This window comes from Punica granatum, chromosome 1 (genome assembly GCF_007655135.1).
Source record: "Punica granatum isolate Tunisia-2019 chromosome 1, ASM765513v2, whole genome shotgun sequence".
NCBI lineage: Eukaryota > Viridiplantae > Streptophyta > Magnoliopsida > Myrtales > Lythraceae > Punica > Punica granatum.
Genome location: NC_045127.1, coordinates 820,270 through 835,583, shown reverse-complemented (window position 1 = coordinate 835,583; position 15,314 = coordinate 820,270). Strand labels below are relative to the sequence as shown.

General features: G+C 42.0%; 3 protein-coding genes across 6 annotated transcripts; 2 read left to right on the top strand and 1 right to left on the bottom strand.

Moving 5' to 3' along the window:
- The first annotated feature begins 365 nt into the window (after window positions 1–365).
- Window positions 366–4,031, top strand: LOC116209936 (periodic tryptophan protein 2). Its single transcript, XM_031543731.1, has 6 exons — window positions 366–1,586; window positions 1,960–2,304; window positions 2,442–2,813; window positions 2,932–3,276; window positions 3,374–3,601; window positions 3,685–4,031. The coding sequence occupies exons 1-6, from the start codon at window positions 390–392 to the stop codon at window positions 3,850–3,852; spliced, it is 2,655 nt and encodes an 884-aa protein (XP_031399591.1). The 5' UTR covers window positions 366–389; the 3' UTR covers window positions 3,853–4,031.
- A 3,507-nt stretch (window positions 4,032–7,538) lies between these two features.
- LOC116210019 lies at window positions 7,539–9,445 on the bottom strand. Of its 2 annotated transcripts, none has more exons than XM_031543845.1 (2): window positions 8,902–9,445; window positions 7,539–8,786 (listed from the first exon to the last, which is right to left on the bottom strand). In XM_031543845.1, exon 2 carries the CDS (start codon window positions 8,767–8,769, stop codon window positions 7,813–7,815), a length of 957 nt encoding a protein of 318 aa, XP_031399705.1. In that variant the 5' UTR covers window positions 8,770–8,786; window positions 8,902–9,445; the 3' UTR covers window positions 7,539–7,812. The 2 variants fall into 2 exon arrangements, with proteins under 2 accessions (XP_031399705.1, XP_031399777.1); XM_031543917.1 differs by having other exon boundaries at window positions 9,195–9,445.
- A 1,123-nt stretch (window positions 9,446–10,568) lies between these two features.
- Window positions 10,569–14,699, top strand: LOC116192947 (WD repeat-containing protein 43). Of its 3 annotated transcripts, none has more exons than XM_031521658.1 (11): window positions 10,569–10,783; window positions 10,974–11,078; window positions 11,171–11,283; window positions 11,458–11,612; window positions 11,699–11,787; window positions 11,883–12,258; window positions 12,761–12,835; window positions 13,163–13,404; window positions 13,494–13,576; window positions 13,801–13,912; window positions 14,168–14,699. In XM_031521658.1, exons 1-11 carry the CDS (start codon window positions 10,691–10,693, stop codon window positions 14,429–14,431), a joined length of 1,707 nt encoding a protein of 568 aa, XP_031377518.1. In that variant the 5' UTR covers window positions 10,569–10,690; the 3' UTR covers window positions 14,432–14,699. The 3 variants fall into 3 exon arrangements, with proteins under 3 accessions (XP_031377518.1, XP_031377519.1, XP_031377520.1); XM_031521659.1 differs by having other exon boundaries at window positions 10,603–10,783; window positions 10,955–11,078; XM_031521660.1 differs by lacking the exon at window positions 10,569–10,783 and having other exon boundaries at window positions 10,961–11,078; window positions 11,176–11,283; window positions 14,168–14,691.
- The last annotated feature ends 615 nt before the right edge of the window (window positions 14,700–15,314 follow it).

The window sequence follows — 15,314 nt, the reverse complement described above, 5'->3', positions numbered from 1 at the left end:
AAACTCAAGTTCCTAATCAAAGAGGTTGTAACTCATGGACTGATACCGAACGATATAAAGAAATAGAGATTCTTAGATTGCAATTCGGTCCAGTTACGGTTAAAGTCTGTAATATTTTAATGACGTAGTAAATGAAAAAAATGGCAAAAAAAAAAAAAGGAAGCATAGTTAAGGATGAAAATGACAATATAAAAAGTTTTATAATTAGAATGACAAAAAGGTGAAAAGTTAAAGACCGGAAGTGTCTATTTTCGAAGCCCAATAAATTGGCCCAGCTCAAAGCTCAAGCCCAATTCAGAAACCCTTCCCTTTTTCTTTTTCTTTTTCTTTTTTGTTTTTTTGGAAACCCTTCTTAAACCCAAACGAGTCTCTCACTTTACTGCGGCATTATGAACTTCCGGTTCCAAAACCTCCTCGGAGCGCCCTACCGGGGCGGCAACGCCATCATCGTCAACAACACCCAGATCGTTTCGCCTGTGGGCAACCGGATCACTGTCACGGATCTCCTCAAGTCGCAAACCGTCACCCTCCCTGTCCAAGCGTCGTCGAACATCCGCCGAGTAGCCGCCTCCCCAGACGGCGTATTCCTCCTCGCCATCGACGACAACAACCGCTGCCTCTTCATCAACCTCCCCCGCCGAGCCGTGCTCCACCGCATCACCTTCAAGGGTCCCGTACACGCTGCTGAGTTCTCTCCCGACGGAAAGTTCATTGCTGTCGGAACCGGTAAATTGGTCCAAATCTGGCGGTCTCCTGGTTTTAGGAAGGAGTTTTTCCCCTTCGAACTGATTAGGACGTTTGCCGATTGTAACGATAATGTTACGTCGATAGAATGGAGCCCCGATTCGAATTATATAATCGTCGGAGCTAAAGATTTGGCTGCCAGGTTGTTCTATGTGAAGAAATTGAAAGGTGTTCACTTCAAGCCGTTTCTGTTTTTAGGTCACAGAGATTCAGTTGTTGGTTGTTTTTTCGGCGTGGATAAGAAGACAAATAGGATAGATAGGGTCTATACGATTACACGTGACTGTTACATATTGAGCTGGGGATACAACGAAGGTAATAAGGAAGGAGAATTATCCAATCCGCCTTCACCCTGTACTCCTGAGAGGGACGATGAGGGCTTGGTTTCGGATGGTAATGCAAGGAAAAGAAAAGATTTTGCTGGGAAAGATGGTAATCTGGGCGTAGATGGGGAATATGTGAGCAAAGGGAAGTGGGAATTACTAAGGAAGGATGGGTTTAATCAAGCTCCAGCAAAGTTGACCGCGTGCGATTATCATCGGGGAGTTGAGCTCATGGTTGTTGGGTTCTCAAATGGAGTGTTTGGGTTGTATCAGATGCCTGATTTCGTATGCATTCACTTGCTGTCAATTTCAAAGGAGAAGATCACAACTGCGGGGTTTAATGGGCTGGGGAATTGGTTGAGTTTTGGGTGTGCGAGGCTTGGGCAATTACTTGTGTGGGAGTGGAGGTCCGAGAGCTATATACTGAAGCAGCAGGGGCATTACTTTGATGTGAACTGCCTCGCATATTCACCTGATTCACAGCTCTTGGCTACTGGAGCGGACGACAACAAAGTAAAGGTAAGTAATGCCTCCAAGTATCCCACGCAACAAATTTTTATTTTTGTTTGTCGAAGAATATTTTCACTCCTTAATATGCGGTTTCTGCTCCATCTGCATCTTAGAGTTCGTCTCTATCTGTTAATTTCAATATGTGGGGGTTAAATTGATTGTTGGTATTATGAGATTGATTGATGCCCAAATGTCGCCCAATAATGCACTTTAAAGCTAAAGTTGTCTTATGAAGCTAAAATCTCGGCTACCGGGTGCTCTTAGACTTGCCAGAGATGATTTAAAAGGAGAATATTAAGCTTCTTAGATAAAACTCATTCAGAGGATTACATTGTACATTCAGCTTAATATTAGAATATTAAAACTGATTCACGTGTTATAGGTGTGGACGTTATCTTCTGGCTTCTGCTTTGTGACGTTCTCTGAGCACACAAATGCTGTCACAGCTCTTCATTTCATGGCTAACAACAACTGCCTTCTGAGTGCATCTCTCGATGGGACTGTTCGTGCCTGGGATTTGTTCCGTTATCGAAATTTCAGGACATTTACCACCCCTTCTGCTAGGCAGTTTGTTTCTCTGGCTGCAGATCAGAGTGGTGAAGTGATCTGTGCAGGAACCCTGGATTCATTTGAGGTGTTTGTGTGGTCCATGAAGACTGGCCGTTTATTGGACATCCTTAGTGGTCATGAAGGTCCAGTTCATGGGTTAATGTTTTCTCCAACGAATGTGAGTGCATACTGCATCTATTGTTGACTCTACCTTTAAGGAATCCTTTGTTATTCAGTTCCTCTTTAAATGATAGTCTAGAATTGCGTTGTTGTATCACATGGGGTGTGAAGTTCGTTCTCCTTGTACCTTTTTAGGCAATCTTAGCTTCATCTTCATGGGACAAGACTGTCAAGCTGTGGGATGTTTTCGATGGGAAAGGAGCTGTCGAGACTTTTCCTCACACTCATGATGTTCTTACTGTTGTTTATCGTCCCGATGGAAAGCAATTGGCTTCAAGTACCTTAGATGGGCAGATCCATTTCTGGGACCCGATTGATGGGTTGTTGATGTACACCATTGAGGGCCGTAGGGACATTGCTGGGGGCCGTCTAATGACTGATCGCAGATCAGCTGCTAACTCGAGTTCTGGAAAATGCTTTACAACTTTGTGTTATTCTGCCGATGGCAGTTACATTCTTGCTGGGGGAAGCAGCAAATATATTTGCTTGTATGACGTTGCTGATCAGGTAAGCTTTTTCAAGCAATTATTGGATGCTACGGCATTCTTGGATTCAGTTTCAGCTTGTAGTATTCCATCATTTAACTTACCGCTTCTGTTTGACGGATTTGATTTGTAATAAACAGGTACTGCTGCGTCGTTTCCAGATAACCCACAATCTCTCTTTAGATGGAGTTCTCGATTTCCTCAACTCGAAGAAGATGACAGAGGCTGGGCCTATGGATCTGATCGATGATGATAACAGCGACACAGAGGAAGGTGTCGATAAGCAGACACGTGGGAACATGGGCTATGGTTTACCTGGATCCATGCCGAACGGAGGTCGGCCCATCGTTCGAACAAAATGCCTGAGAATCGCCCCCACTGGAAGAAGCTTCGCAGCTGCAACCACCGAGGGTGTTCTAGTTTATTCAACTGATGATTCTTTCATCTTTGATCCCACTGATCTCGATATAGATGTTACACCAGAGGTACTTGATTCTCAAACCTTTCGCATTCAAATCTGTTCTTCTGGAGGAGCTTATTCTTTTCCGAATCTGGCTGAATCTCAGTCTTTGCTTGTTACAGACAGTTGATGTGGCAATTAATGAGGGTCAACTGAAGAGAGCTCTAATCCTCAGTCTGCGGTTGAATGAGGACTCTTATATTAAGAAATGCATATTTGCTGTTCCTCCTGCGGACATACCGGGTGTTGCATCAGCAATTCCTTTCAGATACTTGCAGAGATTAATAGAGGCTTTCGCTGATCTTGTAGAGAGTTGTCCGCATCTCGAGTTCATGCTTCAGTGGTGTCAGGTATTCCCTTCCCTTGGATCTAATCTACGTGACCTTTTTCACTCTATTAGATCTTCTTATTAAATACGGTCATGACGTGACAGGAAATGTGCAAAAGCCACGGTCACTCAATTCAGCAGAACTCAAAAACCCTTCTCCCTGCTTTGAAATCCTGGCAGAAGGCCATTACGAGAATGCACCAAGATCTAGCAGAGACATGTTCTTCCAATGAATATACACTTCGGTATTTGTGTTCTTCCATCACTAAGTAACGATGTAGAACCACCAAAGAAAGCACTCTTTCTCCCCGTTCAAAGGAAGAGGATGCAAACCTGCGACGCTTGTTGTAATGTCACACAGAGAGAGAAATTGATCATTGTCTTAAAGATTTCATTTCAATTCTAATTTCATGTTAAATTATAAAATTAAAAAAATAAAAGGAAATTAAATACTTGTTTATATGAATGTGACAACCGTAAATCTCTAGAAATTTATGGATCCTAAAGACCCTTACATAATGCAGAGGAGTAGTGTCCGTGGGTTTAATATGAAGATGCTTGATTTTGTCTTGAGCAGAGATAAATTACGACATGGGAACATAGAGCACGCAATCTATGATCACCATGCCAATTAGGACCAGAATATGCGGGCTTTGTATGTTGCATGGACTTGCATCTTAATATTTTACAGTTCATTGCTTGAAAAGCGTTCAAAAATAAAGCCCAAGATTCAACTTAATTATTAAGAGGATCCATAATAATTTCAGATTGAAGTTGATTAATACAAGTCAACCGTATGAGCAAGAGAAAATAGAAACTTGCCATCAAACCTAGTTTTTCAGTTCTACTATTTCCAAATTTATCCCTCCTCTCCTTTCTCCAACTCTGAGATTGAGTTAAAGAAAGAGTTTAATCAGATGTTTCCACACATAAAACTGCAATTTTTAAGACAAGGCAAACCAAATACAATAAATTCAATTAGTCCTGTTTTTCCAAAAAGCCACATATATACATATATATATATATATATACACACACATATACATATATTTACTCCTCTGACTCTCTCCGTGTGTCTCCCTCTGCTCTGGTGCGTGGGATTTACACTCTTCACCTGATCAGCTAAGCTCAAAATGACGAAGAAGCCAAACAAACACAGGCCTTCCTTCTTCAAGGTTTTGCTCCGTGATTTCACCAACAAGCTCCTATGCTCTTCTCTCTCCTTCTCTCTCTGATCCTTGGTGGGTACATGTAAGGAATTGCTGTTTGACGTTTCCAAGCTTACCAACTTGGCTGTAAGTAATGTTTGTTCACAGAAAGTGCCACCTGCTTCTGTCAAGAACTTCACTGAGAGGAATGAACACGGATGTTACTTCACACGAGGGTGGGATCGAATCGTCAGAGATGTGAAGTTGGAAGCGGCGGATTTCTTGCTTTTCAAGCTCACGAGCAAGGAGACGCTCTAACTTGCTGCCTATGGCCCGAATTGCTGCAAGAAGAAGACATGTTGCTCTGCCTCTACTTCTCCACCGGTTCCGAGAGATCAGCGGGGTGAGTTGTTGTGGATATTTCGAGATCTAGAGAATAGTAGCTAAATAAAGAGAACAAATTTGATGCAAAAATAATTTTGATATTATGAGATTTCAAGTACAACAAGTACGATACACCAAAATAAAAATATATAATTTAACGAAAAGTACACCAAAAAAAAAAAGATCAAGACGTTTTTCGGAAATTTTCTTGAGGATAGCTAATTCCCTGCAAAATCGCAGTGCGACTTCAAAGGAATTTCCCAATCCTGGGATACAATGCCCATGAGGAGAAATCGTGGCTGCAAACATGATACTCCTTCACTAGAACCCAACCCATATAAAAAAATATATATAGAAAATATATTGAATCGCATAATAGACTTTCTCACACACTAAAAGTACACAAATCACTCTCCCTTTTATATAATGTCCAATAGTAAAGCACAATTAATTGGCCATTTACCATGCCAAGCAACTGCTAAATTTAAAGCATCAAATTAAGGAGTCAAAAAATCAAATTGACTAAGTCAAGCAACGAAAACATTTGACCAATCAATTACTTACACATTAATTGATATTATCATTATTATGTTGCTATGTTGTCTGATCGTGAATTGCAAAATCCTATTATTTGCTGATAATTCCTCTCCTCCTTATTTTAAGGAGGGAGCTTTGATATATATAATTAATCAATTCATTCATGGCAAGATGCAAATTGCCTGGCGGTGAAAATCGAGGGCGATGATGAAGAAGATACGATTGAAATAGTTGATAATGATCAGAAAGTTTGGATGGGGAAAGGAAAAGCAAAAGGGAAGGCGGCTGCTAATAATCGTCCTTCAAAGTCCAAGAAGCGCCATCTTTTGTCAAGTCCCCGGCCTGTTATGAGATGCGTTTCATCGTAAGTTCCTCTCTTCAATTCTAGTTATTTTTCCTATTTCTGTTGGGAAAGATTGATCTGCTAGGAAAGTCACGACACGATACTTTCATCGTAAGTTCCTCTCTTCAGTACTAATTATTTCCTCATTTCTGTTGGAAAAGATTGATCTACCAGTAAAGTCACAATATAATACTTTGGAGCAACGAGTTGAAAAGTGATAATGCTGCATCGGTGCATATATATGATTGATTTTCATATGCTTTGATGTCATAATAATAATGTATATGAACACTAGTAACTTTGCAGATGTTTTGCATTTTATCATGCAGAACCTACCAGCAGCATTTGTTAGAGAGGCAAGGCTATGGATTTTGATATTATGAGAGCAGCATTTCCTACTGGGTTTATAAGCGATTGAGCCCATCTCCAACCCAAAAACTCGAGCTGATAGGTTGTGGTACACAATCTCTTATAAACTTGTGAAATTCTTTTTATATTTTTAATGTGAGACTTACCTCTCAACACCCGCCCTCACGTGGCAACGTGTGGCTTTGACACTTCACCTACACGTGCCACGTGGACTTGAACACCCGCCCTCAAGAACTGACTACGAGTCGGGACTGGACTTCTGTGCTCGGGACTTAACCACGAGGTGGACTTTTTCTTACATCTCGGGCAAAAGGTGGGGGGATAATTGATAATAAGGCCACACTTGGGCCGGACTAAGATAAGGCGTACTTTGCCTACCTCGAAACTAGACTTAGCGTGATGTGAGCCCACACGTGTGCACGAAAGCGTAACCCGCTCTGATATCATGTAAAATTCACACTTGGGCCTACACGGATTGGAGCCCATTTGCAACTCAAAAGTTTAAGTTTTTAAGTTGCAGATGGGCTCTAGTCCGTGTAGGCCCAAGTGAGAATTTTACAACAAGAATAGGACAATGATCAGAGGTCCACAGGGGAGGGAGTGGCCCGTCAAGGTACTTGGTGGGCGGGAGAATCACCGGACCGATTTATCAGCTGGGCGGTCGAAATTTACCCGGGCAATGGGCTGGCCATCGGAGACACCTTCGCTTTGAGTATCTTGGAGGAGAAGGTAACGTTATGGGTTATTAAGGTGTTGAGCAGGGCCTTCTGAGGAGATGGGAGACTTTGATATTCCTGCCATAAGCCTTTTCAGACTGGAGGATGATATATTTATCTTTTTGCGTGTCAATATATCTTAGTTTATTGTTGCAGTCGCAGACTACATGTTGTATGTATATAGATGAGATTTGGAGCCCATCCCGGCTTGGCCCATTTATATATCGGGGTCGTCTCGGCCCGTATTAATCCTTGAATCAGCCCATGGGCCAACAATTGATTCGTATATATCTATCAATCGCTGCTCCCACTCTTTCATGACATGAATGAATTCAATGATCCATACAATTACAAGAGCATCCAATCCAAACCATACCAAAATCAGGCCACACTTCATGCCTCGACTTGTAAAAAAACCAAGACCCTCCATTCACCCCAAAAAAAAAAAAAACCATTCGCATATAAAAAAGAATCACAAATTTTTGTTAAAAAGAAGAAGAACAGAAATGTTGACCTTTTCGGAACACGGAACATTAATCAAAAGAATTATATTGTCTAGTCGGTCGTTTTCAAAAGGTACGGACCAGATAATAGGAATTAGGAAAAAGGAATTGGACTATTGACCTTATAATACTTGCCACCAACCACCAACAATTCATATATAACGAAGCTGCAGTGTGTCCAGTTGAGCAGACCTTTGACACTGTACCCCACAGTTGCCGTCTGCCATTAAGTATCAGTGATCCCCGATCCGAGACCGACAATGAGGACAGATGCAGTTTCTTGATGAGCGGCGGCGGTTAGGCATTGAAGCTGAGCTGCTCTCCTCGGCATTATGTCTAACAGAGGCTGTACTTGCAATTGTTGAACTCCTCAGGTCACCCCGAACCTCTACTTCAGTCGTCGTGCCTACAGATCCTTGCACATCCATCTGGAGAGGAGAATCACGAGCCATTCTGCTGTACGTCCTGGCTAATAACTGTCTCAGAAGCCCCGACTGCCCGAGGGGACTGGACTCGCTCAAGGCTGGAAAGTCTGCTCGTATCACTCCCTGTTCATGTTCATCAACAGCTTCTCCTCCTTCCAGTGGTTCGAGAAAGCCTAGCAAATCCGACCACTCCCTCTCCTGCTCCAATGTCTTCCACGTTTGCTGGCTCGATGGATCCACCTCCCTGGGCCTTACGGAAGGGTGCTCGGACCTGACATGTTTCCTTAACTCGGCATAGGTTCCTGAGAACTCGCATGCCTTGGAGGAGCAGCTCCTCGGTTTCAAGTTCATGTACTTCCGGGCGGGCTCTATCACTTCCCACCCCTGGATATGCCCTCTGCAAAACGGGCACTTGACCGCGAACCCTTTACATGACTTATGGCTGTCGGTTCCTCCCGAGGTTCCAGGGGCCTGTCGATGCACAGGTACGGAGATAGACGGGAATGCAACCCCATAGAACTGTCGGAGGCAATCCGAGTGGCGGGCGCCAGTGTTACAGATGTAAGGGCGGCAGCCCTTCTCCTGGGACGGACACCGCAAGAGCACCGCGTTGTGAGGGTGTTCCATACATATTGGGCAGACCGCTTCTTCCCATTCTCTCACATTCATCTCACTCAGCATGGGCTGCCCATCGGATCGGGGAGGCCGAGAATACGGAGTCGGAGGGGAATCCATCGAGGAGTGAGCTCTTCTTCTCTTCGGCATTCCCGAAACGCTTCACGCTGCCCCAACATGACAGTAATAATATGATTTAATAAAACAGGACAGTATAAACGTAAGTTAAAAACACCTTCTTGCTCGTTTCAAGCAGGCAGAGGCGACAAGAGGGCTTTTTACCTGCAGAAAATCGGAAATCCTCGTCCGATCACAGCCCAGAAAACCACCAAAAATCTCAAAATCGATTCTTTCTGCTACCAGTGGCAGTGACACATCAAACCGAACGCAGAAACACTCACCCACGCCCAAAAAAAAAGGAACGGAATTGAACACATAAAGGCAGGCGCTTCTTTCGATCACAAATTGATTGATCACGATCAAATCTTGAGACGGAGTTGATCGCTAAGGCGATGAAAGTTCGCATGAATAGGGATCGGCTTGGGCGCGATTAGCTGGGAATTCGAATCGCTTACCGGAGCGGGTTGGAGTTGCTAGGGAGTTCCGTACATGCTCGAGGGAGGAAGTGTGGAGCGTGCTCCGTCTTTAATACTGTAGAGGTGGCGGGATACTCTGCATATCGTGTTGCCTAAAATGCCCCTCTCAGGTTCACAAGATTGCCTTCTGCCTGCCAGCCTGCTTGCAAGTACCGAAGCGTGAAGGGTAGGGGAAAAGAAAGGGTGGAAAGCTTTCCTAGTTTGGGATGGGAATATATTTGGCAGGTGATTTTCAAACCGACAAGGATTAGATTTATTAGGATACATGAATAAAAATTCAGAACCAGAGTGGAACTTCACTCGCTATCGATCTGGCCAAACTTGCGAATACCGGCTCTTAGGGTGAGATCGGCTAGGTTTTAAGAATAATTTCATGCCGTAATTATTTATAATATTTTACTTTTTTGATATAAATTTGTGTATGTTTATTAAGGCTGTGTCTCAACTTAAAAGCTTACTTGTCTTCCACATATGGAGTCTTTCTTAAAAGATGCCGTTCACTCTCTTTTTTTTTTTTATCACAAAAAGGTCATTCTGATGTGTTAATAATCATTGATAACAATGAATATACAAATTAAAAAAAATAATCTAATGACATATCATGCACCGAAGAATGTAAGCCTTATAAGGTAGTTATCATATCGTAATTCTCTTATTAAAAGAGAACGAAGAATTAATTTCTCAAGGGAAAAAAAAAACACTAGGAGAATTTCTTTATCTCTTAGGCAAGTCGAGTTATAAATATGTAATTTCATTCGTTTGGGCCAGTTTTCAAATCAAAGCCCAAATGCAGCGGAGATAAGCTGCAGGATGCCCCACCATCAAGACCGCCCTAGGCCCATTGATAAGCCCAAGATCAAGAAAAACGGGTCGTTTGGCCCCTCAAGTTTCTTCTACACCAAAACTGGTCCATATTGTTTATTGTATCGGAAAGATTTCTCAGCCATCCGTAGCTCGAAAATCCCTTCCTATGTAACCCAAGTTTCTGTACATGCAAATAAATTATGGAAGTGAGGGAAGGAATGAGAAAAATCTTTTCCAATTCCTCACAAATATATATATATATATATATATATTTGTATTACTAAGATTATTTGGAGATGTATGAATATTAATAGGATATGAGCCTGGAAATTCGTAAGATCAGGTAATGATGGGATCATGTTTTTTCCTTTTTAATTCTTTTGGCTAGGCTACTTGAATATAGATATCGACTGCTCTTGTAGTATATAGTGTGGTACTGATAATTTCGACAAATTTGAGAAAATACGAAACTAGATGGACCCGAATTGAGATAAACAAAAAGTGCAGGGAGTAATAATATAAAGAATAAAAGAACTAGGCAAATCACCTGTTCTGTTAAACCCGGAGAAAAACCCTTCCGCCATCTCCGTCCCTCGCAGCTCCTCTTCTCCGACGGCTGCAAGTGCAACTCTCTCTCTCTCGCTCTCTCGCTCTCAGCTGGGAGCTCAGAAATGGCGAAGGAGAAGTCTAAGCATCTCGTCACCTCTTTCTCTCCCAATGGTGATTACTTTGCCATCCTCTCTCCTGCCGGCGCTTCCGTTAAGGTGCTCTTCCTCTTCCAGCTCACACAAAAATAAGCGTATAGACACCCGTCCACGAGTCTCGGTTATGTTCTTGTTATTGCAGTCAGCATCGAGGCTAATTATCCTGTGATGATTTCAGTGAGAGAGGTTGTTTGGGGCAGCTTTTCGAGCTCCTCAAGCTGATAATGAAAGCTTGTTGCTCCTCATGCAGATATGGAGTACAAAAGATCAAACTTTCTTAACTGAGTGGGAGCCATCGGATGGCGATGACGACATCAGCTATACATGTTTAGCTTTGACTGTCAAAATGAAGAAGGTAGTGTCACAGAGTTGTTGATTTCATCTTTTCAATTGCTCAACCGATCCATTATAGCACCCAGTTCTTAATTCTCCTGTTTGTATCTCTAGCGTAGGAAACAAAGTACTTGCATGTTAGCTGTCGGCACAAGTGACGGGAAAGTATTTGTTGTTGATGCATTAACCAGGCAGACAAAGTGGACGTCAAATGAAAGCCATTTGAGGTGAGATATTTTACATCGAGGAAATTCCAATAACAAGTGTGCGACCTTCATGTTTCCTTAGGTCTATTTGTTTCCTGAAATTAACTGTGGCGATCATATTAACAGCTGGAGACCCTCCAAGTCCCTATGCTTATAAGATTTATCTGTCTCTGATACGTCATGTTATTTATGCAGTGGACTTGCTGGTCTTTCTTTTGTTGGAGGTGAAAATAGTCTATATGCTGTTGGCACTGATGGGAAGGTGGTTCTGATGAATTCAGAAAATGGTGAAGTAATTCGCAATTTCAAAGCTGCAGAGAGGCCCATCTCTTCTGTTGCCTTTTCTCGTGGTAAGATGTCAAATTAGTTCTGGTACTGGTTCTTGGCCAGTCGAGTTGTCGGGTTATATATATGATAACGCTTGAATATGGTGCAGACTGGAAAGTTTTAGCTTTAAATGATGGTGAGGTGAGGTTAGTAAGCTTGGAAAGCGAACAGGAGCTTCTGAAGTTCTCAGATGATATGGTGAGTTAGAAAGATATATTTCATGTTTCAACTGTCCATTCATGTATTAATTTATTAATTGGTAATGCTTCTAATTCTGTCTTTTATATCTGCAGGGTCGTTTATATGATGTATCCGTATCTGATGATGCCAAGAGCATTGTCACTTCTGGACGAAAGAACAAATATCTTCAGGTCTGGCGATGTGATGCAAGTTGCACTCTTGGAAAACCAACAAAGATAAAAGTAAAGGCTAACGCAGCTGAAACCACAGTAGAAAATAGGGAGACTGCTGAAAAGAATCTCAGTTCTATCATTGCTGCTAAATTTCACCTAGAAGTAGACGAATCAATGGCGGTTCTTATTGCTCACGGGTCAGACGATTCCCCACAATTTAATCTCGTAAATGTTAGTAATATTGGAGACAATATTACTGTGACTGCTGCTGATGGGGCAAGAGATAATCAAGAAGTAGAAGTTCCTGTAGATGAAGGTAGTTCACTGATCCTCTTTCAATCGATTTTGCTCTTTTTTTTAGCCCCTTCTTTTTCATGCTTGCATATTAACTCTGTATCCTCAAATAAGATACAGAATAGATGTAGCCACTTCATTTGTTTCCACTAGTAAATCGTATGCATAGTCCTCATGTCCCTACAGTACACCTGCTTTAGAGCTGGAGAGAGGACAAGGCTTGCTTATTTTCTCAGAAGAATTTGCCCTTGAGTTTGGTGTTGCGTTTGAAAAAACTTTTGTCTTCTGGTTGCTGTTGTTACTTTTCCTAAAGCACCTTATGCTACGGGAAGATAAAGATAATTCTGCTGTTTGAGTGGAAGTTGAAGCTGATTTGTCTTGTTGAATAAAAAAGTATCTCGCCAACTCTTTTATTTGCATCGATCAAATGTTATAGTGATCTTAATATGTATATATGTATATTTACATGTATATGTATTTATGTATGTATGTACATTGATGGTTTTGACAATTTGTCCTTGCAGCACCAACTCAAGATGTGAAGTCAAAGAAGAAACGGGCTGCTTCTGATCCAGATATTTCAACTGAAAATGCAGTAGGTAATAGCAAGAGTCATGGGCTGCTTAATGAATCATTGTGACGCTATATATTGAAATTGTATTGGCTCTAGTAAATAACATTGGCACAAAGGTTGTGATTGCTGTGATCCCTGTCCAAAGTTTAGCTTCCTCAGATGTCAGTAGCCCACCTTTATTTTATGGGGGGAAAAAGCCAGCTTCTTCTGAACTGCAGCAGGCAAAAGATTATGCAAGCCCAAACACTAGTTGCTGTGTGGATGATGGGGAGAAAAAACAGTATATAATATATGTTGGTAGTGTCGTTTTATGTCCCTCCCGATACTTAGATTATACCATTCTGAATGACAGGTCAGAAAGAATCTTTTGATGGGGGCCTCGTTGAGGATGATTTAAATGAACCAACAATGGGAGAGAAACTTGAGAAATTGAATCTACTCAATGATAGAGAAAAATTGCACAATGAGAAACAAGGGCCATCCCCTCTTGCACAGCCTCCGAGTGCCGACTCTGTTAATGTTCTGCTTAGGCAAGCATTGCGTGCTGATGATCGTGCTCTACTGTTGGAATGCTTATACACACAAGACGAAAAGGTTTTTCTTTCTACGTTGCTGGCACTTATGAATATCACTAATTTTGTTACGTGAATTTCTGGCTGATACATGCATGTTCTTTTTGGCAGGTTATAGCGAATTCAATCTCTCTTTTGGGTCCATCTGATGTTCGCAAGCTTTTACAGTACCTTATATCAGTAGTTCAGTCAAGGTAAGTCATTCCTTTTTTTTCCGTTAAATCATCTCTCGTGCAAGTAAAGCTCATATTATAGGGTATCCTTTGGAGAAATTTTCTCTGTATAAGCTTATAGTGTTCACTCTGCTGAATTTTTCCCTTATTGAATTATCACTCCCAGAACTGTGTGACTTCGTATTCCCTTGAAATCGATGTGAACATCTCATCTAGTGGCTTTTCTCCCACTCTGCCTTTTGTAGGGGGGCTGTGGTGGCGTGTGCTCTTCCATGGCTTAGGAGACTTCTGCTTCAGCACGCCAGTGGGATAATCTCTCAGGAATCTTCATTCACTTCATTGAATTCGTTATATCAGGTTCTACACCACCTAACCCGGAATAAATTTTGAAATTGGCTTGGAATAAAGTGCTAGTGGTTTCTTAATGTCATGTAAACTGTGGATCATTTACATGTGCAATTTAGTTGGGTTTATGTTTCTGTAAGTACCCATACCTGCGCTGCCTTGTTATAGTACATTTTACTTGTCTCAAATTTGGGGGGTGCTACTTCCTGCTGGGGTGGATTAATGTTTCCAATCTTGGTTCATGCCATGTTATTGTCAATGGTGCAGCTTATAGAATCTAGACTCTCAACATTCCAGTCTGCTCTTCGTTTATCAAGTTGCCTCGACCTCCTTTACGCGGGAGTCGTTGACATGGGAGAGGATGAAGAAATGGTACAGCCGGTGATTTATGAGGACAAGGACGATAGCGAAGACGAGAAATCATCGGAAGGGGACGCAATGGATACTGATCGAAGCAGCGAAGAAGAGGAGCCGACTGGAGTGCTATCAGATGGATTTGGTGATGCTGAGATCGATGAAATGAGTGATTAAGCGGTAGTCTCGGGAGCCCCCAGTAGAATGTTCAATTTTGTCAATGTTGCGGTTTGCTCATTGTACTTCTACCGGATAAAATATTAATATGTTCACCAGTTTCTGGAGGGCCATAGACCTAGGGGCCCCATGGATTGAAGGAAGAACGAATATTTCAAAAATTGAATCAACTCACTCCTGCTACTGATGTAAGTTTACATAATATTAGTCATTGTATGAACAAAGGTAAAGTCAATTCATTGATCTTAAAATTGAAGTTATCACTTTATTTGGATGCTCGTCCAGCTGAAGGAAAGGAAATTTCTGGTCTATTAAAATCCCTAGTCACTGTTCTTATGCTTTGAGAAGAATGTTGAAGCTTAGGCAGTGTGCTTATCCTTCAGTCAAGCATGAGATTGGCAGTGGTCAAGGAACATGGTTTTTGGTTCGATAATCAGCATCCCTTTAGCCCTCTTGATGAGTATATGCAAGGAAGAGGATTATGGGCTTACTACTCAGGCAAGGATTGCCAGAGGTTATAGATGGGGGAGGATGGAAGTGGAAGAGTAAAAGGAATGCAGTTGCATTCAAAAGGCAAACTTACTGTTGCTTGCACTTGGAACTCCATTCGCAGGAAGATGGTTGAAGTAGACTTAGTAGAGTGTTATGAGTAGTTACTTTGGGCTACACCACTCATCCCAGGACACTGTTTTGTCTCTTGGCTTGCTGTAAGGAAAATAGACTGTCTACTTTGGATAGAATTTCGAAGTGGAAGAGGGACATTGGTATATGTCATGTGTTCCGTGCGAAGCAGCTGATGAGAGCAGAGATCACATATTTTTTGTGCTCATCTGCGTCTGCAGCCTCGCAACATGCTAGTATCACTCTATATTACTTACACCGA